The sequence below is a fragment of the Callithrix jacchus genome, chromosome 7, assembly GCF_049354715.1.
Source record: "Callithrix jacchus isolate 240 chromosome 7, calJac240_pri, whole genome shotgun sequence".
NCBI lineage: Eukaryota > Metazoa > Chordata > Mammalia > Primates > Cebidae > Callithrix > Callithrix jacchus.
In genome coordinates, this window is record NC_133508.1 from 82,547,016 (window position 1) to 82,569,493 (window position 22,478).

General features: G+C 43.5%; 1 protein-coding gene across 13 annotated transcripts in view; it reads left to right on the top strand.

Moving 5' to 3' along the window:
* The first annotated feature begins 411 nt into the window (after positions 1 to 411).
* The window catches only part of MAST2 (microtubule associated serine/threonine kinase 2), a 260,168-nt gene continuing 238,101 nt past the window's right edge, over positions 412 to 22,478 (top strand). For all 13 annotated transcript variants that reach the window (XM_078331597.1, XM_078331601.1, XM_035251307.3 and 10 more), the window contains exon 1: positions 412 to 893. Coding sequence is in view for 11 of the 13 variants with exons in the window: in XM_035251307.3 (XP_035107198.1) it covers positions 717 to 893 (177 nt within the window). In the remaining 2 variants the exon portion in view is untranslated. The remainder of the gene's footprint in view (positions 894 to 22,478) is intronic.

Genomic DNA, 22,478 nt, shown 5'->3' on the forward strand with positions numbered 1-22,478 from the left:
AAATAAAAAGGCATGCAATAGGGTTCTATTCTTTTTTTGTTGTTGTTGTTCTACTCTTAGCTAAAATCTCATTTATAATAGCGTTCTATTCATTAGTTGTGTTATTTTGTCTCCTTCCTGCTCCTGGCCCCTCTCCCCCTAGTTCCTTGAGGGCACTGATCTACTAGAATTCATTTTTGGGTCCTCAGCATTGAGCTTGGCCCGGCACAGTTTCATGAATGGATGGATGAAAGAATCAGTGGGAGTCCGCAGCCGCTGCCGTTGCGCCGAGAGCCCCGCCCCCTTCTGGTCCTCGGACTGCGCGCCAGGGCCACGGGCGGGTACTTCGCGACCGTTCGCTGGCGCGTGCGCGGGAAGCGGCGCGCGGCCGGAGGTGGCGGGCCCGCTCCCGCGCGCGCGCGCGCGAGGGGCGGGGCCGCCTGGAGGCGGGCTAGAGGCAAGCGGCTCAGCCGGTGGCTGGTGTCCGGCCCAGCGTGTGCCGGGTGGGAGAAGGCGAGGCGGCGGCGATGCTGTCGCTCCCTTGAGGAGCGCCGAGGAGGTCGCGGCGCCCGAGACCCCAGGAGGCTCGAAGGCGCCGCGGGCTGGGGTCGGTGGCTTCCGGCGCCCGCCCGGCCATGGTGGCCGCGGGCGGTGGTTGGCGCGGCTGCCCTGCGGCCCGGGGCAGTGCTGAGTCGGGACAGTCGCGGCCCTGACGCCCGCGGGGCCCAGCTGCAGATATGAAGCGTAGCCGCTGCCGCGACCGACCCCAGCCGCCGCCGTCCGACCGCCGGGAGGATGGAGTTCAGCGGGCTGCAGAGCTGCCCCAGTCCTTGCCCCCGCGCCGGCGAGCGCCGCCCGGGAGGCAGCGGCTGGAGGAGCGGACGGGGCCCACGGGGCCGGAGGGCAAGGAGCAGGTAGGGCGGGTTGGGATCCGGGAGGGGGAACCTGAATGGAAGCCGTGGGGGAGGGGATCTCCAGCTGGAGGGGTGGGGTCTGAATAGTTCGCGGGGAAGAGTGGGAGGTCTGGGGAGGCCGAGAAATGGGGAGTGGAGAAATGAAAGTGGTGGCCTGGGGTTGAATTGGAAATGGGAGAGTAGAAGAATGAAAAATTGATGCAAGGGGTAATCAGCAGTTTTGGTTGGGGCGAAAGGACGCTGGAATGTGGGCTGAGTGTGTGAGCTGCAACGAGTAGGCTTACTAAAGAGACACTGAGGAGTTATCCATGGGAGTAAATAGTGTAAGATGGGGAAAGTCAATTTGATATAGTGTTATTCTGTTTCCTAGAGGTTGTCTTTAAAAATTACAAAAACGGATGACACTCCCAAGCATTCTCTGATTTGGCCAACATCATACTTTTGTACCAGTGTGTTCAGAATCATTGTTAAGGCTCCCTTTACTAACCATCTATTTCAGAAGAAAGCGCTTTTGAAACACCTGCGTGTGAGCAATCTTAAGCCCAATTTTGTGAACAGAATTCGCAGATCTAGGGTTTGCCTTTTAGTTTACGACTGAAAACACATTATTGGGAAAACACAGCAGTATACAAATATTCATGGAGTTTCCGAATGAACAGGATGTGTTTATATAATTTATTAGTCAAGAGTAGGTGTACTCATGAGTAGGGGATAAAGGTCAGTTTTATCAGGTAGGAGAAGCTGCCACTATTAGCTATAGTAAGTTTAGTCAAAGGATAATAAGTGATTCTTGGTCTTGTTGGGTTTACAGAAAAGTGTTCTGTGGTGGTGAACTCTAGAGTTCCTCCTCCGCTTTCTTTTTGTTGACCTCTATTCAGGATCCTTCATCCTTGAACAGCACTTTGGGAGGCTGCGGTGGGCGGATCATGAGGTCAAGAGATCCAGACCATCCTGGCCATGGTGAAATCCCGTCTCTACTAAAAATACAAAAATTAGCCGGGCGTGGTGGCACACGCCTATGGTCCCAGCTACTCGGGAGGCTGAGGCAGAAGAATCGCTTGAACCCAGGAGGTGGAGGTTGAGTGAGCCGAGGCTGCGCCACTGCACTCCAGCCTGACAACGGAGCAAGACTGTCTCTAAAAAAAAAAAAAGACTTCTTATAGGTCTCTTATCTCTTTCCTCTCAGGTAAATTAGCATTTTCCTTAGACACTTTTTTTTTTTTTTTTGAGACGGAGTCTGTCTCTGTCACCCAGTCTTCAGTGCAGTGGCATGATTTCGTCTCACTTCAACCTCCACCTCCTAGGTTCAGGTGATTCTCGTGCCTCTGCCTCTCCAATAGATGGGATTACAGGCGTGCATCACCACGCTTGGCTAATTTTTTTGGTAATTTTAGTAGAGACGGGATTTCACCATGTCGGCCAGGCTGATCTCCAACTCCTGACCTCAGGTAGTCCACCCACCTCGGCCTCCCAAAATGCTGGATTATAGGCATAAGCCACCATACCCCTCCCTTTAGACACTTTTAAAATTAAATACCATGCTAGGTACCTAGCCCTAGGACTTTTCCCTTTTGTACTTCCACCTCTTATTCCTCACTGAGCCCTGAGGAGACTGCAGACTGCACCATTGACCATCTCTGCTCCTGCTTCCGGCTCCTGAGCATTGTCCTCTTGCTGTAATTTACTCCCCATGTGCCTAATATTTGTCTTTTACATTCTCTACAGTATCATCTAGTCAAAACTTGTAAAATGAACTTCAAGTCCAGATCCTTTCCTGTCTCAATTTACCTGGTCCAGTTGACCTTACTGCATATTTCACGGAAGAGTTCAAGATTACTCAATTTTTTCTTCCTCTTTATTTTAGGATTTTTGTTTCTCCTCATCCTTAGTTTCAGTCTCAGAGAAAGAAGTACTCATCCTCCTCTTCTAGGCTAATTTCTCTACTTATGTCTTTGATTTCATCCTCTTTTGTTTGCCTTAGACCCTTGTTATTCTCTTTGTTTTATATCACAAATAAAAACAAAGCAATATTTGCCTGAATTATGTAACCTACCCAAGCTACTTTGTTATCTCTTCTTTGTTTCCCCAGCAGCCTTCTTGAAAAATGAGTTTGTATTCAGTCTTTAAGGTCACCAAAACCTTTTTTTGTGTGGCATTACTTTTTTTATCGAGGTTTGACAAATCAAAGGTTCATTCAGTCCATGAAATATTACAGAATTGAGTACCTGTGTGATCACAACTCACATTGGGATGGAGAATATTCCCACTACCCTAGAATGCTCCCTGTGCTTTCTCCTAGCACTACCCTTTTACAGATATAACCACTCTCTCCACATCTGTCACTATAGATTTGTTTTGAACTAATACTTCATATAAATGGGATCATAGTTTGTGACCAAATTCTTTCATTCAGATCACGTCTTGAGGCTCATCCATGTTGTTGCTTGTAGAAACAGTTCTTTTTCATTGCTGTGTAATTTTCCGTTGTGTGAATGTACTGTGTTAGTTACTAAAACTTATTTTTCTTTTTGAGACAGAGTCTTACTCTGTCACCCAGCCTGGAGTATATTAATGTAGTCATAGCTCACAGCAGCCTTGAACTCCCAGGCTCAAATAATCCTTCTGCCTCAGCCTCCCAAGTAGCTGGAACCACAGGCACATACCACCATGCTTGGCTAATTTTTTATTTATTTTTATTTTTGAGATGGAGTCTTGCTCTGTCGTCCATGCTGGAGTTGCAGTAGCACATTCTCGGCTCACTATGACCTCTGCCTCCTGGATTCAAGTGATTCTTCTGCCTCAGCCTCTCAAGTAGCTGGGATTATAGGCATGTACCACTATGACTAGCTAATTTTTATATTTTTAGTGGAGATGGGATTTCACCAGGTTGGCCAGGCTAGTCATGAACTCTTGACCTTAGATGATCTACCTTCCTTGGCCTCCCAAAGTGTTGGGATTACAGGCGTGAGCCACCACGCCTGGCCTAATTTTTTTATTTTTTGTAGAGGTGGTATCTTACCATGTTGCCCAGGGTAGCCTTGAACTCCTGGGCTCAAGTGATTTTCCCATGTTGACCTCCCAAAGTTCTGGGATTACAGGCATGAGTGCCTGGCTTGTTTTTCAAATTAAAATATAGTACATGGCTACTTGTGAAAAGTTTTCATTGTAAAATAGTTACAGAGAAAAATATGTAAAAGTCCTGGGAACCTTTAATTGGCTAAATCTGATGATAGTCTCCCTCCCTCATCTTCTCCGACCTCTGTGAACTACTTGTCACTGTTGATTGTGTGTTCCTTCTTGACATTTTTTTCTCTTTTTTCATATTATATCCATTCTCTTTCTGCTTCTCTGACTGCTCTCTTGTGTGTCTTTGTCTGTTTTCTCTTCCTGTTCCCTAAATGTTCCTTGAGGACATGTCCTCTGTCCTTAGCTTGATCCTTTATTGTACTCTATTTAGCGGGCTCACCCTATTTGTAGATGCTGAGGATGCAGAACAAGGGTCTACAGTGCTCTTTATGGCATTGTGTCACAGAACATCCTTGTAAAGTGAGCTGAGTCTCTTTAGGCATAACCTTTTTCCTTAGCTCTGCATTTCCGTTTTTGTGCAACATTTCCACCATAGACTGTCATCATTTGTGTTCTTTTCTTTGTTTTTTTTTTTTTGAGACAGAGTTTCACTCTTGTTACCCAGGCTGGAGTGCAATGGTGCAATCTCGGCTCACCGCAACCTCCACCTTCTGGGTTCAGGCAATTCTCCTGCCTCAGCCTCCTGAGTAGCTGGGATTACAGGCACACGCCACCAGGCCCAGCTAATTTTTTGTATTTTTAGTAGAGACGGGGTTTCATCATGTTGACCAGGATGGTCTTGATCTCTTGACCTCGTGGTCCCCCCGCCTCAGCCTCCCAAAGTGCTGGGATTACAGGCTTGAGCCACTGCGCCTGGTCTTTTTTTTTTTTTTTTTTTTTTTTTTAAAGAAGGGTTTTCACAATGTTGGTCAGGCTGGTCTTGAACTCCTGACCTCAGGTGATCTGCCTGCCTTGGCCTCCAAAGTTCTTGGATTACAGGTGTGAGCCTCCACGCCCAGCCTATTTGTGTTCTTAACATTTGTGATTTTTTTTTTTTTTTTGAGACAGGGTCTCATTCTATCACCCATGTTGGAGTGCAGTGGCACAATCTCTACAACCTTTGCCTGTCACCCAGGCTGGAGTGCAGTGGCTCACTGCAAACTTTGCCTCCCAGGCACAAGTAATTCTCCTGCTTTAGCCTCCCGAGTAGCTGGGATTACAGGTGCCTGCCTAATTTTTGTATTTTTTTTAGTAGAGACAGGGTTTCACTATGTTTGCCAAGCAGATCTTGAACTCCTGACCTCAGGTGATCCTCCTGCCTCAGGCTCCCAAAGTGCTGGGATTATAGGTGCGAGCCACCACCCCTGGCCTAATATTTGTGATTTTCATAATTTGATAGTGACCTTGAAAGTACGTAACTTGTAATAATCTATGATTTTAGAAAGGCAAAAATTTTTATTGTGTGTGTTGAGGCTGGTTAAATTCTATTTATTTGGGTAGTAAGAGCCCAACTGATCAGCAAGCATCTACATCTCATACATGACTTTGTTCTTCCTTTCTCATGACATGGAACAGTGCATGTTATACTTTATTTATTTTTTATTTTTTTATTTTATTTTATTTTTTGAGACGGAGTTTCATTGTTGTTACCCAGACTGGAGTGCAATGGCACGATCTAGGCTCACCGCAACCTCCGCCTCCTGGGTTCAAGCAATTCTCCTGCCTCAGCCTCCTGAGTAGCTGGGACTACAGGCGCGCACCACCATGCCCAACTAATTTTTGTATTTTTTAGTAGAGACGGGGTTTCACTTTGTTGACCAGGATGGTCTCGATCTCTTGACCTTGTGATCCACCCGCCTCGGCCTCCCAAAGTGCTGGGATTATAGGCATGAGCCACCGCGCCTGGCCTATACTTTATATTATACTGGTATTTAGGAATAAGTTCTTATCATGATGTAGGACTTGAATCTCCAGAAGGTCAGTGGTTTACTGTATCATTAAAATAGAAAAGAATAGTTATTTCTCTGTTGAAATGTATTTCTCTCTGTATCTTTCCTTTTTATCAAACATGAAATTACATCCATGAACTTTTTTTTTTTGAGTTGGAGTCTCGCTCTGTCACCCAGGCTGGAGTGCAATGGTGCGATCTCGGATCACTGCAGCCTCCAACTCCCAGGTTCAAGCTATTCTGTCTCAGCCTCCTGAGTAGCTGGGATTACAGGTGCATGCCACCATGCCCACCTAATTTTTTGTATTTTGGTAGAGATGGGGTTTCCCTGTGTTGCGCAGATTGGTCTTGAACTCCTGAGTTCAGGCAATCCACCCCCCTTGGCCTCCCAAAGTGCTAGGATTACAGGCGTGAGCCACCGTCCCCTGCCCGCATCCATATTTTACTTATCACTCTCCTTTGACTCTTAGCCAGCCTGGCATTAGGTTCTCCTGATACTACCTTAATGAAATCTTTTAAACCATTATTCCCATTGTCAATGTATTTATAAGCTTTAGTTTTAATTCTTGCAGTATCTTAATAGTATTTTCTCAGTCTTCAGTGTTAACCTCTAACATGTTTCATGTTGTATTAACAAAAAATTGGAACTCATTGCCTCCCTGGCTAATGGTAAGTGCTGTATAAATATTTGTTAAATGTTCATTTCATTTATCTATATTCATATACCTTCATTCGCTTCTTTTTTTTTATTTTAAAATATTTGACAACTTTACTTTTTAAAAAAAATAAAGACAGGGTTTCACCATGTTGGTCAGGCTGGTCTTGAACTCCCGACCTCAGGTGATCCACCCGCCTTGGCCCCCAAAGTGCTTGGATTTCAGGCATAAGCCACCATGCCTGGCCTTCATTAGCTTCTTATTACCCATGGAATTAAGCCTGAAGACATTCAACGTCTACTTGATACTTAGCACTTTTTTTTTTTGAGACAGAGTTTTGCTCTTGTTGCCCAGGCTGGAGTGCAATGGCACAATCTCAGCTCACCACAACCTTTGCCTCCCAAGCCATTCTCCTGCATCAGCCTCTCAAGTAACTGGGATTACAGGCATGTGCCACCATGCCCGGCTAATTTTGTATTTTTAGTAGAGACAGGGTATCTCCATGTTGGTCAGGCTGGTCTCGAACTCCCAACCTTAGGTGAATTGCCCACCTCGGCCTCCCGGAGTGCTGGGATTACAGGCATGAGCCAATGTGCCCGGCCTGCTACTTAGCACTTCTTGCTAGAAGAATCAAAGTTAGGTGCCCCTTCTCTTAGTTCCTTAGGACTCTCAGCTTTTCTCGATCATGACATACATTACTGAAATTATCTTGCTTCTCTCATAAGTAAGTTCTTTGAGACTCAGACTGTCCCATTTACTACTGAACACCTAGGGCTTAGTATAGTATTTGAAACATAGTTATTTATTTATTAGAAACATAGATATTTGCTCAATGAGTATCCTAATAGATTGCAAGTCAATCAAATGAATTCCTCTGAGGCTGTCTTGTTCATGGTATCTTCAGCCTCTAGTATTTTAACTGGTATGTAATAGGCATTCGGTAAGTATTTGTTTATTGTTAGGCACTTTGTTATACTTTAATTAGTCATCAGTTTGAAAAGCTCTTTATTTTCTGCCTCTGCCTATTAAAATTCTACTCAGGTTTCCAGGCCTAACTCAAATGTGACAGAAACTTCTGTGAGGCCAGGTGTGGTGGCTCATGCTTGTAATCCCAGGACTTTAGGAGTTGAGCAGGTGATTGCTTGAGCTCAGGAGTTCAGACCAGCCTGAGCAACATGGTGAAACCTCCTCTCTACAAAAAATACAAAAATTAGTTGGGCTTGGTGGTGTGCGCCTGTGGTCCCAGCTACTTGGGAGGTTGAGGTGGGAGCCCAAGAAGTCGAGGCTGCAGCACACCAAGGTCGCACCACTGCACTCCAGTCTGGGTGACAGGGTAAGACCATGTCTCAAAAAGAAAGTAAAACAAAACAAAAACAAAAACAAAAAAAGAAACTTTTCTGTGAAGTTGTTTTTCTACATAGGATCCTTGGAGATCCTTGATTGAGCTTCAGGAAATCTGTGAATGTCCTGAAATTCCAATTCTCAAAATTCTGTGGTTTAAAAAGTAAAAGCTTAGGTTCCAAAAGAGTAAGTGGAAAACACATAGGAAGTATGTTCTTAGTAAATAGTCTTATCTCATTTTGTTTCTGCAACACATTGTTTGATCCATTCCTGGGCATAAAGTAGATGCTGAGTCAAAGGATGAGCCGCCAGGTCTGGCATGGTGTCTCACACCTGTAATCCCAGCACTTTGGGAGGCCAAGGCAGGCAGGTCATGAGGTCAAGAGACCAAGACCATCCTGTCTAACATGGTGAAACCCTGTCTCTACTAAAAATACAAAAAACAATTACCCAGGTGTGGTGGCACGCACTTGTGGTCCCAGCTACTCAGGAGGCTGAGGTTGCAGTGAGTCAAGATCGCGCTGCTGCACTTGAGCCTGGCAACAGAGGGAGACTCCATCTCAAAAAAAAAAAAAAAAAGGGATGAATCAGTGTTTTAGCACTTTCATCTTTTGGTGTTCATTTGTATTTTTTCATTTCTGCTTTTAAGTTGCATGTTACTGAAGGTAAGAACTATGTCATCTGCTTGGATAACTGTGGTATTCTAGAAAAAAAAAAGAAGAAAAGGAACTATGTCATCATTTTATCTAGCAGTGCAGAGCCAAAGGCTTTGCTCACAATAGGTGCTCAGTAATTATTGAATGAATGGAGAATGATTCAAATATTTTGAATTTTGATAATTTGAATAATAATGGTTGTATGATAGGAGTAGACAAGTAAAGGAAATGGAATATTGTTGGGGATGGGAGAAGATGAGTTCAATTTTAGTTCCAAAATACCCTCAATATGACAGAGGAATTAAAAAAAAATAATGGAAATCAGCACCTCTTTCCTCTGCATTATAAGGTTAGTACATTGGGAAAAGCATAGGGCAGAAAGGGAAGCTGCATAATGTGTATAAGGAACTATAATCAGTTTGATATTGCCAGACTCAGAGCTTTATGTTGAAGGCATAAATGCTAGGTTAGAGACTAAAGAAGACTTGATTGTAGAGGGTCTTCAATATGATATAAAAGGATAATAGGCCAAGCGTGGTGGCTCACACCTGTAATCCCAGCACTTTAGGAGGCCGAGGTGAGCAGATCACAAGGTCAGAAGTTTGAGACCAGCCTGACCAACATGGTGAAACCACATCTCTACTAAAAATACAAAAATTAACCAGGTGGCACATGCCTTTAATTCTGTCTACTTAGGTGGCTGAGGCAGGAGAATTGCCTGAACCTGGGAGGCGGAGGTTGCAGTGAGCCGAGATCGTGCCACTGCACTCCAGCTTGGGCAACAGAGTGAGACTCTGTCTCAAAAGAAAAGGATAATAAGTATGGGAGCAGTATATTTGTGTTATAGTTGGATTACTCTAGTATCTGTGTGTAGGATAGGATCCAGGATATGCTGTTTGAGACATGGCCATTGAAAAATATTCCGAGTTTTCAATGCAAAAGTTTATCAGACCTCCTTTCCCTCTTATCCAGGGTATGGGTAAGGGGTAGCTCCTGAAAAGCTATTAACTTTGAAATACTTAGTTTCATTAAAAGTACTGGGAACAGAGAGCCTACAGTGGCTGAAGCAGGTTGGCAAATGTTCCCTGATGGGGGTAGGACACATGTGCTTACAGTTTTCCCATCTTTGTTCAACTGGATGTCTCTTGGCCTAAAGATCAGTCTATAAGCATTTTTTTTTTTTCAGGCCCATACTGGCTGATTTTTTTTTTTTTGAAGATGGAGTCTTGCACTGTTGCCCGGGGCTGGAGTGCAGTGGGGTGATCTGAGTAGGTGAGATTACAGGTGTCCACCACCATACCCGGCTAATTTTTGTATTTTTAGTAGAGACGGGGTTTCACTATGTTGGCCAGGCTGGTCTTGAACACCTGACCTCGTGATCTACCCACCTCATCCTCCCAAAGTGCTGGGATTATGGGTGTGAGCCACCATGCCCAGCCTTTTTTTTTTTTTTTAACCCCTAGTCACTCACAGTTGGTACTATGAGAGAAAGCCAAATATTTCAGTCAGTTTGTCTCCTGTATTGCTGGTCTTAGCTGCTGTTTCGTTCTTTGGTAAATTTGCCACCTAGCTTTGTACTTTCTAGGTGAAACTCCTACGGTATGTTTGTAATTATTTCTTTTCGTCAGTAGGTGGTGTTTTTCATCCTTAATACACATACTTGGGGTTCCAAAGGAGTTTGAAAACTGGAGTTGTTGGATCAAGGGTTATCCTTGGTGGAAGAAGAAAAAGTCCTCAAGGGAAATGGTGAGGCTAGGAGTGAAGAGCAGAGACTAGAAGCTATTGAAAATAAGGACTTGCTTGGGCACGGTGGCTCACGCCTGAAATCCCAGCACTTTGGGAGGCTGAGGCGGGCGGATCACAAGGTCAAGAGATCAAGACCATCAACATGGTCAACATGGTGAAACCCCGTCTGTACTTAAAATACAAAATTAGCTGGGCCTGGTGGTGCATGCTTGTAATCCCAGCTACTCGGGAGGCTGAGGCAGGAGAATAGTTTGAACTTGGGAGGCGGAGGTTGTAGTGAACCAAGATCATCACTGCACTCCAGCCTGGGCAACAAGAGCAAACCTCCATCTCAAAAAAAAAAAAAAAAAAAAAGAAAATAAGGACTTACACAAAGTGCACTGTTAATGAGATATAGTTTAACACCTTTTTATTTTAGTATTGTTTCTCATTGCTAACTCCCAAATAATACTCTTTCCTTTTTTCAGTTCTAGAGTCATGTATACAATGGATGTGTAGTAAATAATTGGTGGGAAAATTGATATCAACCCGAGCCTCCTATTTCCATGTTCATTAGGTACATTTTATCTTTACCAACAATTGTTCCTGATAAAATCTTAGGATTTTTTGAGACGGAGTCTTGTTGACACCAAGGCTGGAGTACACTGGCACGATCTCAGCTCAATACAACCTCTGCCTCCTAGGTTCAAGTGACTCTCCTGCCTCAGCCTCCTAAATAGCTGGGATTACAAGTGTGTGCCACCATGCCTGGCTAATTTTTGTATTTTTAGTAGAGATGGGGTTTCACTGTGTTAGCCAGTCCTGTCTCGAACTCCTGACCTCAGGTGATCTGCCCACCTCGGCCTCCCAAAGAGCTGGGATTACAGGCATGAGCCACCATACCCAGCCTGTTTGTTTTGTAGTGACAGGTCTGGCTCTTGCCTGTGCTGGAGTGCAAGCTGGAGTATAGTCATGCTGTCATAGCTTATTGCAGCCTCAAACTCCTGGGTTCAAGTGATTTTCCTACTTTAGCCTCCTGAGTAGCTAGGACTACATGTGCATGCCACCATGCTTGGCTATTTTTTTTTTAAATTAGAGATAGTATCTCACTATGTTGCCCAGGCTGGTCTCAAATTCCTGGGATTAAGCGATCCTCCAACCTCGACCTCCCAAAATGTTGAGATTACAGGCATGAGCAAACATGTCTGGCACTAAAAATCTTAGTTTTGGGCTTGCCACACTGTGACTGTCATGTTATCTCCTATCTCTCCAGCTTTTACTCCTTTTAGAATTTTTTTTCAAAAACTGTGCAAGCTCTTTTGGACCTCTAGTTTATGTATAGACTAGAATACATATATATATGTATATGTGTGTGTACATATATATAACATATATGTATATATATATATTCTAGTTTATATTTATATCTGATCTCAAGTGATCTGCCCTCCTTGGCCTCCCAAAGTGCTGGGATTACAGGTATGAGCCACCGTGCCCAGCCTGTACCCATATTCTTTGCCTCTTAATGCTCTGGATAATCTATTTCTAATTCTATACAAGGCCAACCCCTACATCTAATTAAGAGTTTTATTTTTTGGCTGGGCGTGGTGGCTCATGCCTGTAATCCCAGCAGTTTGGGAGGCCAAGGTTCGTGGATTGCTTTAGCCCAGGAGTTTGAGACAAGCCTGGGCAACATGGTGAAACCCCATCTCTACAAAAAATACAAAAATTGATTGGGAGTGGTGACGTGCACCTGTAATCTTGGCTACTTGTGAGGTTGAGGCAGGAGGATTGCCTGAGCCCAGGAGGCAGAGGTTGCAATGAGCCAAAATCACACCACTCCATTCCAACTTGGGTGACAGAGTGAGTCCCTGTTTCAAAAAAAAAGAAAAAAAGAACTAAAAAAAGTTGTGTTTTTGCGATTATCCGTCCATAACTCTTACATCATGAGTTTTTTCTGTTAGATTATTCCTGTCTGTATATTTCTACAAACATAATATTCTATTTCTTATCTTAAGAAACCGTCATTAACCTTACAACCCTCTCATTCATTCATTTGATTCAATAAGTGTTTTTTTTTTTTTTTTTTGCTGGGGGCAGATATTGGGATTATGGCAGTGAAAAAGACAGATCCCTGTCTTCATGAAGTTTCTATTTTAGTGTAGGTAATTAGTTGATAAAATAAATGAGTAAAATATGTAGTATATGTTGATGAATACTATGAAGAAAATAAAGCAGGAGGGGAGATACAGAGTGATGGGAGATTTTGGTTTTAAATAGCTGGGTCAGGAAAGACATCTCTGAGAAGGGGATATTTGAGCAAAGGCCTAAATTCAGGGTGTGACAAAGAGGCATTTAGATTATTTATGGGAAGAGTGTACTGGGTAAAGAGAATGGCAAGTAGCCTAGGCCAGAAGAGTACCTCCACCTCTGAAGTTTGTGTTTGAGGAACAGCAGAAGGCCAGGGGACTGGAGTGGGGTAAGAAGAATAGTAAATGAGCTCAGAAGGAAAGTTGGGTAGAGGAGAGCTGGATTGTGAAGAGTAATTGTGAAGGGTCTTATAGGCTGTTCTAAGTGTTTTGGTGATACAGTTGAATGAGATAGGAGGCTATTAGAGAGTTTTGAGCAGAGGATTCACATACTCCAACATTTTAATCTGATCTCTTTGGCTGCTGTATAGAGAATTGATTGAATGGGAACATGGAAGCAGGGAGAACAGTTGGGAGGCTGTTGCAGTAATTCAGGTGAAAGAGCAGTGGTATGAAATAATTGTGTAAAAATAGGAGAGTGCTCCTCTTTATAACAGAACACCTTAAAAGAGTTGTCTGTGTCTTCTGCTTTTATTTCCTTTCCTTCTTTTTTTTTTGAGATGGAGTCTTGCTCTGCTTCCCAGACTGTAGGTGCGATCTTGGCTCAGTGCAACCTCTGCCTCCCAAGTTGAAATGATTCTTGTGCTTCAACCTCCCTAGGAGCTGGGATGACAGGCATGTATGTCCACGCCCAGCTCATTTTTGTATTTTTAGTAGAGATGGGGTTTCACCATGTTGGCCAGGCTTGTTTCAAACTCCTGACCTCAGATGATCCACCTGTCTCGGCCTCCCAAAGTGGTAGGATTATAGGTGTGGGCCACATGTCTGGCCTTTCCCCCTGTTCTTGAACCACTCCAGTCAGCCTTTCCTTCTCCTTCTACTGGTTGCCAAGGTCAGTGCCACATTGCCAAACCCTGTGGTCAGTTCTCAGTCTTCATCTCACTTGATCTATATATTTGACATGTTTGATTATTTCATCATTTGGCTTCTGGGATCATGCTCTCTTGATTTTCTTACTGTCTTGCTGGAAGAGTTTCAAAGGTTCAGTATTTATTCTGCTTCTACAGCTGTTCTCCTGCTTTATGTGATTTCATCAGATTCTATTGCTTTACGTTCTGTGTGCTGACAATGCTTACATTTATTTTTCTGAGCTTGACCTTTCTCCTGGGGTCTATACTGTCTTTTTTGTTTTTTGTTTTTCTGAGCGGGAGTTTTGCTCTTGTTGCCCAGGCTAGAGTGCAATGGCGGGATCTCAGCTCACTGCAGCCTTCGCCTCATGAGTTCAAGTGATTCTCCTGAGTAGCTCGAATTACAGGCATGTACCACCACGCCCGCCTAATTTTGTATTTTTAGTAGAGACGGGGTTTCTTCATGTTGGTCAGGCTGGTCTTGAACTCCCAACCTTAGGTGATCCGCCCGCTTCGGCCTCCCAAAATGCTGGGATTACATGAGTGAGCCACCGTGCCCAGCCAGTCTATACTCTTATTATTTTTGAGGCAGGGTCTCACTCTATTGCACAGGCTGAAGCACAGTGACATGAATATGGCTTCTTGCATCCTCAGCCTCCTGGGCTTAAGCAATCCTTCCACCTTTGCTCCCAAGTAGGTGGGACAACAGGTGCTGGCCACTGTGCCCAGGTAGTTTTTATATATTTTGTGGAGACAGGGTTTTGCCATGTTGCCCAGTCTGGTCTCGAACTCCTGGGCTCAAGCGATCTGCTTGCCTTAGCCTCCCAAAGTGCTGGGATTACAGGCATGAGTCACTGTGCTTGGCCCTACTCCTTTTGAATAGTCTATGTAACACTTTAATTTTGATAGCTCAGCGACCTCTCAAACTTAACATGTCTAAAAATGAGCTCTTGATTTTTACTTTCTAGTCTGCTTCTTTCCCAGTCTTCCTCATGTCGGTAGCTGGCACTACTATTCACTCATTTACCCGAACAAAACTTGAGGTTGTATTTGATTTTTTTCTTGACCTCTCCTGTATTTCACATTTAGTCCCTCAGGTCTGTTTGCTGCTACAGTTGTCCCTCAGTATCTCTGGGGTATTGGGTCCAAGACCCGCTGCAGATACCAAAATCTGTGGATGCTCAAGTTCTTTATATAAAATGGCATAGTATTTGCATTTAACCTATGTATATCCTCCCATATACTTTAAATAATCTCTAGATTATTTATAATACATAATACAATGTAAATGCTTTGTAAATAGCTGTTTTACTATACTGTTTAGGTAATAGTGACAAGAAAAAAAAGTCTATACATGTTCAGTATAGATACAACCATTCATTTTCTTTTTATCTGAATAGAGTTATGTTCTGCATAATTAGGTTTTAGTTAGTGATGGACCACATGTATGGTGGAGGTCCCATAAGATGATGATGGTGATGATTTTTTTTTTTTGAGACTGTCTCGCTCTGTCGCCCAGGCTGGAGTGCAGTGGTGGGATATTGGCTCACTGCAACCTCCGCCTCCTGGGTTCAAACGATTCTCCTGCCTCAGCCTCCCAAGTAGCTGGGATTACAGGCACCTGGCACCACACCTGGTTAATTTTTGTGTTTTTAGTAGAGATGGGGTTTCACCACGTTGGCCAGGCTGGTCTCAAACTTCTGACCTCAGGTGATCCACCCACCTCAGCCTTCCAGAGTGCTGGGATTACAGGCATGAGCCACTGCACCTGGCCAGATTATTATTTTTCCCCCCAAAAAAAAAAAATTTTTTTTGTAGAGATGAAGTCTGGCTGTGTTGCCCAGGCTGGTCTTGAACTCTTGGCCTCAAGGGATCCTTCTGCCTTGGCCTTCCAAAGTACTGGGATTACAGGCATGAACTATTATGCCTGGCTTCCTATAAGATAAAAATAGAGTTGAAAAATTCCTATTGCCTAGTGATGTCTAGCTTTTATAACGTTGTAGTGCAACAGGTTACATGATCATGGTAATGCTGGTGTGAACAAACCTGCACTGCCACTGGGATAAATGTATAGAACATATAGTTAGTGCATGCACAGCACATAATACTTGATGATAATAACCAACTATGTTACTTGCTTATGTATTTACTGTATTTTCTGTTACTTTAGAGTGTACCCCTACTTATTAAAAAATGTTAACTGTAAAACAGCCTCAGACAAGTCCTCCAGGAGTTATTCCAGGGAAGGCATTGTTACCATAGGGGATGACATCTCATTTCATCTCCATTATTGCTCCATTATCGCTCCTGAATACCTTCTGGAGGGACAAGATGTGGAGGTGGAAGATGGTGATATTGATGATCCCAACCCTGTGTAGGCCTAGGCTAGTGTGTATGTTTGTATCTTATTTTCTAACAAAGCAGTTTAAAAAGTAAAAAAAAGAAAAAATTTTTTTAATAGAAAAAAGATTACAGAATAAGGATAATGAAAGAAATTTTTTTTTTTTTGGGGGTTTTGTTTTGTTTTGTTTTTTATACAGAGTCTCACTCCGTCACCAGGCACCAGGCTGGAGTGCAGTGGTGTGACCTCGGCTCACTGCAGCCTCCACCTCCCTGGTTTAAGCAATTCTCCTACCTAAGCCTCCTGAGTAGCTGGGACTACAGGCTCGTGCCACCACACCCAGCTAATTTTTTTGTATTTTTAGGAGAGATGGGGTTTCACCATGTTGGCCAGGAAGGTCTCGATCTCTTGACCTCATGATCCTCCCACCTCAGCCTTTCAAAGTGCTGGATTACAGGCGTGAGCCACCACACCCAGCCTAGAAAATATTTTATATAACGTGTTTGTATTTTAAGCTAAGCGTTATTACAGAAGAATCATAAAGTTAAAAAAGGCTGGACATCGTGGCTTGTGCCTGTAATCTCAGCACTTTGGGAGGCAAAGGTGGGAGGGTTGCTTGAGCCCAGGAGTTGGAGACCAGCCTAGGCAACAGAGGAAGACTGTCTCTACAAAAAATTAGCTGGGTGTGGTGGCTTATGCCTGTAGTCCCTGCTATGTGGGGAGCTAAGGCAGGAGGATGGCTTGAGCCCAGGAGTTAGAGGCTGCAGTGAGCTATGATTGTGCCACTGTACTCCAGCCTGGGCAACAGAATAACACCTTTTTTTTTTTTGAGACGGTGTTTCACTCTTGTTACCCAGGCTGGAGTGCAATGGCGCGATCTCGGCTCACCGCAACCTCTGTCTCCTGGGTTCAGGCAATTCTCCTGCCTCAGCCTCCTGAGTAGCTGGGATTACAGGCAAGTGCCACTGTGCCCAGCTAGTATTTTGTATTTTTAGTAGAGACGGGGTTTCACCATGTTGACCAGGATGGTCTCAATCTCTTGACCTCGTGATCTACCCGCCTCGGCCTCCCAAAGTGCTGGGATTACAGATGTGAACCACCGCGCCCGGCCAGAATGACACCCTTTTTAAAAAAAAAAAAATTAAAAAGCTTATAAAGTAAAAAATTATAGTAAGCTCAGGTTAATATATTATTAAAGAAAGAAAAATATTTTATTTTATATTTTATTTCATTTTTGAGGTGGAGTCTCTTTCTGTTGCTCAGGCTGGAGTGCAGTGGTGCGATATTCACTCACTGCAACCTCTGCCTCCTGAGTTCAAGTAATTATCTTGCCTCAGTCCCCCGAGTAGCTAGGATTATAGCTGCCTGCCGCCATTCCCGGCTAATTTTTGCATTTTTAGTAGAGATAGGGTTTTGCCATGTTGGTCAGGATGGTCTTTAACTCCTGACTTCAGGTGATCCACCTGCCTTGGCCTCCCATAGTGCTGGGATTATAGACATGAGCCACTGTGCCCAGCCTAAAGAAATAAAAATATTTTAAAATAAACTTACTGAAGCCTAAGTACACAGGGTTTATACTAGGCCTTCACATTCAGTCATCACTCACTCACAGACTCACCCAGAACAACTTCCAGCCCTGCAAGCTTCATTCATGATAAGTGCCCTATTAGGGTATACCATTTTTTATCTGGGACTACAGATGTGTATCACCACACCTGGCTAATTTTTGTGTTTTTTGTAGAGATGGGGTTTGCACTGTATTGCCCAGGCTGGTCTTGAACTCCTGGGCTCAAGTGATCTGCCCACCTCAGTCTCCCAAAGTGCTGGGATTACAGGTGTGAGCCACTGCTCTTGGCCCATTTAAAAATCTTTTATAACATTTTTACTGTACCTTATATACATTGAGATATGTTTAGATAGACAAATACTGTTGTGTTACAGTTGCGTACAGTATTCAGTACAGTAGCATGTTATATAGGTTTGTAGCCTAGCAGCATATAGTCTAGGTGGGTAGTAGGGTATATCACATAGGTTTGTGTAGGTACACTGTGATGTTCATATAACAACAAAATTTCCAAGGGATACTCACTTCTCAGTATATGTCTCCATCGTTAGGTGAGGCATGATTGTATTTTTGGTCTGAGGTTGGCTGAATCCGTGAATGTGAGGCCCACTGTATTTGCATAAACCCTACATACATCCTTCTGTATACTTTAAATTCTCTCTAGATTACTTATAATACAATGTAAATACTATGTAAATAGTTGTTATACTGTATTCTCGATTTTTTTTCTTTTTTTTTTTTTTTTTTTTTTTTTTTTTTTTTTGTTGAGACGGAGTCTTGCCCTGTTGCCCAGGGTGGAGTGCAGTGGTGCGATCTTGGCTTACTGCAACCTCTGCCTTCCGGGTCCAAGTGATTCTTCTGCCTCAGCCTCCCGAGTAGCTGGGATTACAGGCACGCGCCACCATGCCCAGCCAAGTTTTGTATTTTAGTAGAGACGGGGTTTTACCATGTTGGCCTGGCTGGTCTCAGACTCGCCAACCTCGGCCTCTCAAAGTGCTGGGATTACAGGTGTGAGCCACCACGCTTGGCTGGTTGTTATGCTGTATTCTTAAACTTGCATTACTTTATTATGATTTTTTTGATTAGCATTTCGTTGAATCTGTAGAAGGAGAACCCGTGCATATAGAGAGCTGATGGTACATTGATGTTGCATGTGACTTCTTTACCATCTCCACCACTACTCTAGTTCTAGCCTCCATTATTTTTCATTTGGATTACTGTAAAAGTCTCCTAATTGGTCTTCTCGATTCTGTTCTTACTGCCCTCCTCCTCTCTCCTGTGACATTTTGCACACAAGTTACCCTAAAAAAGCTTAAGTCAGAGTTTGTCATCCTCCCCCGTCACAATTTGGATTCAAATTTAAAATGCTTACTTTTTCCTACAGGATTGTACATGGTCTGGCCCTTGGACTTATCTCACCTCATTTTCTTCATTCTTCGTCTTGTTCACTGAGCTGTAGCCACATTGGCTGCCTTGATGGTCCCTGAATATGTTAAACATGCTCCTGGCTGAGGACATTTAAAGAATCATTATTGAGGACTTTTATATTAGTTTGTTTATTTTAACTTAGATATTCTTGTTCCAGATATATGTATATAGCAGGCTTTCTCATTTCTCTCTGGTCTCTCTTCAGAGACCACCTCCTCAAAGAGGCCTTCCTTGACTAACCTTTCTAAAGTAACTTTTTTGTTACTCCCTTTCTTTTATTATTATTATTCTTTATTCACCTGTTATTGTCACATACTGGTTGTTTATTGTCCTCATATTCTTGAGGACAGGAATTTGGGTTTGTTTTTTTCACTGCTATATCTCTGGTTTCCAGAATTGTTTCTTATTCACATAGAAGATGCTAAACAAATATTTCTTGACTGAATACGCAGTGATTGAGATTGGGTCAAATTCTCTGAGTTCAGATTCCAGCTCTGTGACCTGAAACAAGCTACTTAAGTTCTCGAAGCCTAATTGTTCCATATTTATAGAGGAGATAATATTACCTGTTTCATAAGGTTATTGTGAGGGTTTAATCTCTGTAAAACACTTATTGTAAAAGCTGATGATAATAGGAAGCACTTAGTAATGGTTAATTATATTTTCAAAGCACATGCATAGGATGTGTGAATATAGAGTTCATATTTTATAGTGTTCTTATCTGCTTTTTAGAAATAAATATAATAGAAAAAGACATATTGGCTGGGCATGGTGGCTCCCGCCTATAATCCCAGCACTTTGGGGGGCTGAGGCAGACAGATCACCTGAGGTCAGAAGTTTGAGACCAGCCTGGCAAACATGGTGAAACCCTGTCTCTACTAAAAATAAAAAAATTAGTCAGGCGTAGTGCGTGTACCTGTAGGCCGAGGCAGGAAAATTGCTTGTTGCAGTGAGCTAATATATCGCCATTGCACACCAGCCTGGGTGACAAGAGCAAAACTCTGTCTAAAAAAGAAAATAATATCTTGACCTTGATTTGTTGGTGTTATTGAACTGTTCTCTTACTTTATTCAGCTTGAATGGAGGCTTTAATTTGTACATTTTCCCCTTCTGGCAAACTTTTATGGATTTCTCTATTAAGTAAGTGGCTTAGAAAATAGAATAGTCTCCCTAGGTTTTAGAAGGTAATTAAGAACAAATTCAGCCCGAGGGAACCATGTGTTAAAATTCTGTGATACCATCTTAGTTGTGCCTTTAGTGTAGGTTTCTTTTTTTTTTTTTTTTTTTTTGAGACGGAGTTTTGCTCTTGTTACCCAGGCTGGAGTGCAATGGCGCGATCTCGGCTCATCGCAACCTCCGCCTCCTGGGTTTAGGCAATTCTCCTGCCTCAGCCTCCTGAGTAGCTGGGATTATAGGCATGCACCACTGTGCCCAGCTAATTTTTTGTATTTTTAGTCGAGTCGTGGTTTCACCATGTTGACCAGGATGGTCTTGATCTCTTGACCTCGTGATCCACCTGCCTCGGCCTCCCAAAGTGCTGGGGTTACAGGCGTGAGCCACTGTGCCCGGCCTAGTGTAGGTTTCTTAAGGGTAAACCTGAGTAATAGTTGCACATATCCTTTAACCATTAATTTGTTGGAGATTAATTAGCTACATAGTTTCTCTGACATTATTTCAGCAAAGCACAAGTAATATAGTTTTGTCAGACTTTTTTTTTTTTTTTTTTATAACGGAGTCGCATGCTATCTCCCAGTCTGGAGTGCAGTGGTGCGATCTCGGCTCACTGCAACCTCCTTCTCCCAGAGTCCAGTGGTTATCCTGTATCAGCCTCTGGAGTAGCTAGGACTATAGTCGCATGCCACCACACCCAGCTAATTTTTATATTTTTAGTAGAGACGGGGCTTTAAGTTTCTGTTTAGTGTCCTTTCATTTCAACCTGAAGATGCCTTTTAGCATTTGTTGCAGAACAGGTGTTAGTGGTGATGGACTCTGCTTTTTTTTAAATCTGAAAATGTCTTGATTTCTCTCTTTATTTTTGTTTTTGTTGGATTCAGAGTCTTGCTCTTTTGCCCAGGCTGGATGTAGTGGCACAATCTTGGCTCACTGCAGTGTTGACCTCCTGGGCTAAAGCAATTCTCCTGCCTCATCCTCCTGAGTAGCTGGGACTACAGGCACATGTCACCATGTCCAGCTAACTTCGGTATTTTTTGTAGATACGGGGTTTTGCCATGTTGCTCAGGCTGGTCTTGAACTCTTGGGCTCAAGCGATCTGCCAGCCTCTGCCTCCCAAAGTGCTGGGATTACAGGCATGAGCCACTGCACCCAGCCTTGATTTTTTTCCCTTATTTCTGAAGGACAGTTATGCTCAAGATAGAATTCTATGTTATCCTACTCACTTCTGGACTCCACAGTTCTGATGAGATATGAGCTGTTCGTTGATTGAGGATCACCTGTATTTGACAAGTTGCTTTTCTCTTGCTGCTTTCTTTTTTTTTTTTTTTTTCCTTGAGACGGAGTTTCGCTCTTCTTACCCAGGCTGGAGTGCAATGGCGTGATCTCAGCTCACTGCAACCTCCGCCTCCTGGGTTCAGGCAATTCTCCTGCCTCAGCCTCCTGAGTAGCTGGGATTATAGGCACATGCCACCATGCCCAGCTAATTTTTTGTATCTTTAGTAGAGACGGGGTTTCACCGTGTTGACCAGGATGGTCTTGATCTTTTGACCTCATGATCTACCCGCCTCGGCCTCCCAAAGTGCTGGGATTACAGGCTTGAGCCACCGTGCCCGGCCTCTCTTGCTGCTTTCAATATTCTTTCTTTGCCATTGACTCTGCCAGTTTGGTTCATATGTCTCCATATGAGCCTTTTTAAATTTAACCGGTTTAGAAGTCATGGAGAATTTGTATGTGTATATTTGTATCTGTCATCACATTTGGGAAGTTTTTGTATGTGATCTATTCATATGTTCTTTTTTTATTTTTTGAGACAGAGTCTCGTTTGGCCACCCAGGCTGGAGTGTGGTGGCACGATCTTGGCTCACTGTACCTCCCTTCCTCTTGGGTTCAAGTGATTCTTGTGCCTCAGCCTTATGAGTAGCTGGAACTACAGGCATGCACCACCACACCTGCTGATTTTTGTATTTTTAGTAGAAACAGGTTTTACCATGTTGGCCAGGCTGGTCTTGAACTCCTGACCTCATGATTTGCCTGCCTTGCCTCCCAAAGTGCTGGGATTACAGACGTGAGCCACTGTACCTGGCCTCTTTCCATTTCTTACTGCCCCTTTCTCTTCTAGAATTCCCATATTTATATATTGTTCCAGTTTTTTTTTTTTTTTTTTTTTTTTTTTGCAGCAGCAGAGTTGTGCTCGTCGCCCTGGCTGGAGTATAGTGGTGCAATCTTGGCTCACTGCAACCTCTGCCTCCCAGTTTCATGCGATTCTTGTTCCTTAGCCTCCTGAGTAGCTGGGATTACAGGCATGTGCCACCATGCCCGACTAATTTTTATATTTTTAGTAGAGATGGGGTTTTGCCATGTTGGCCAGGCTGTCTCTAACTCCTGACCTCAACTGATCTGCCCACCTCAGCCTCCCAAAGTGTTGGGATTACAGGCATGAGCCACCAAGCCTGGCCTTATTGTTCACTTG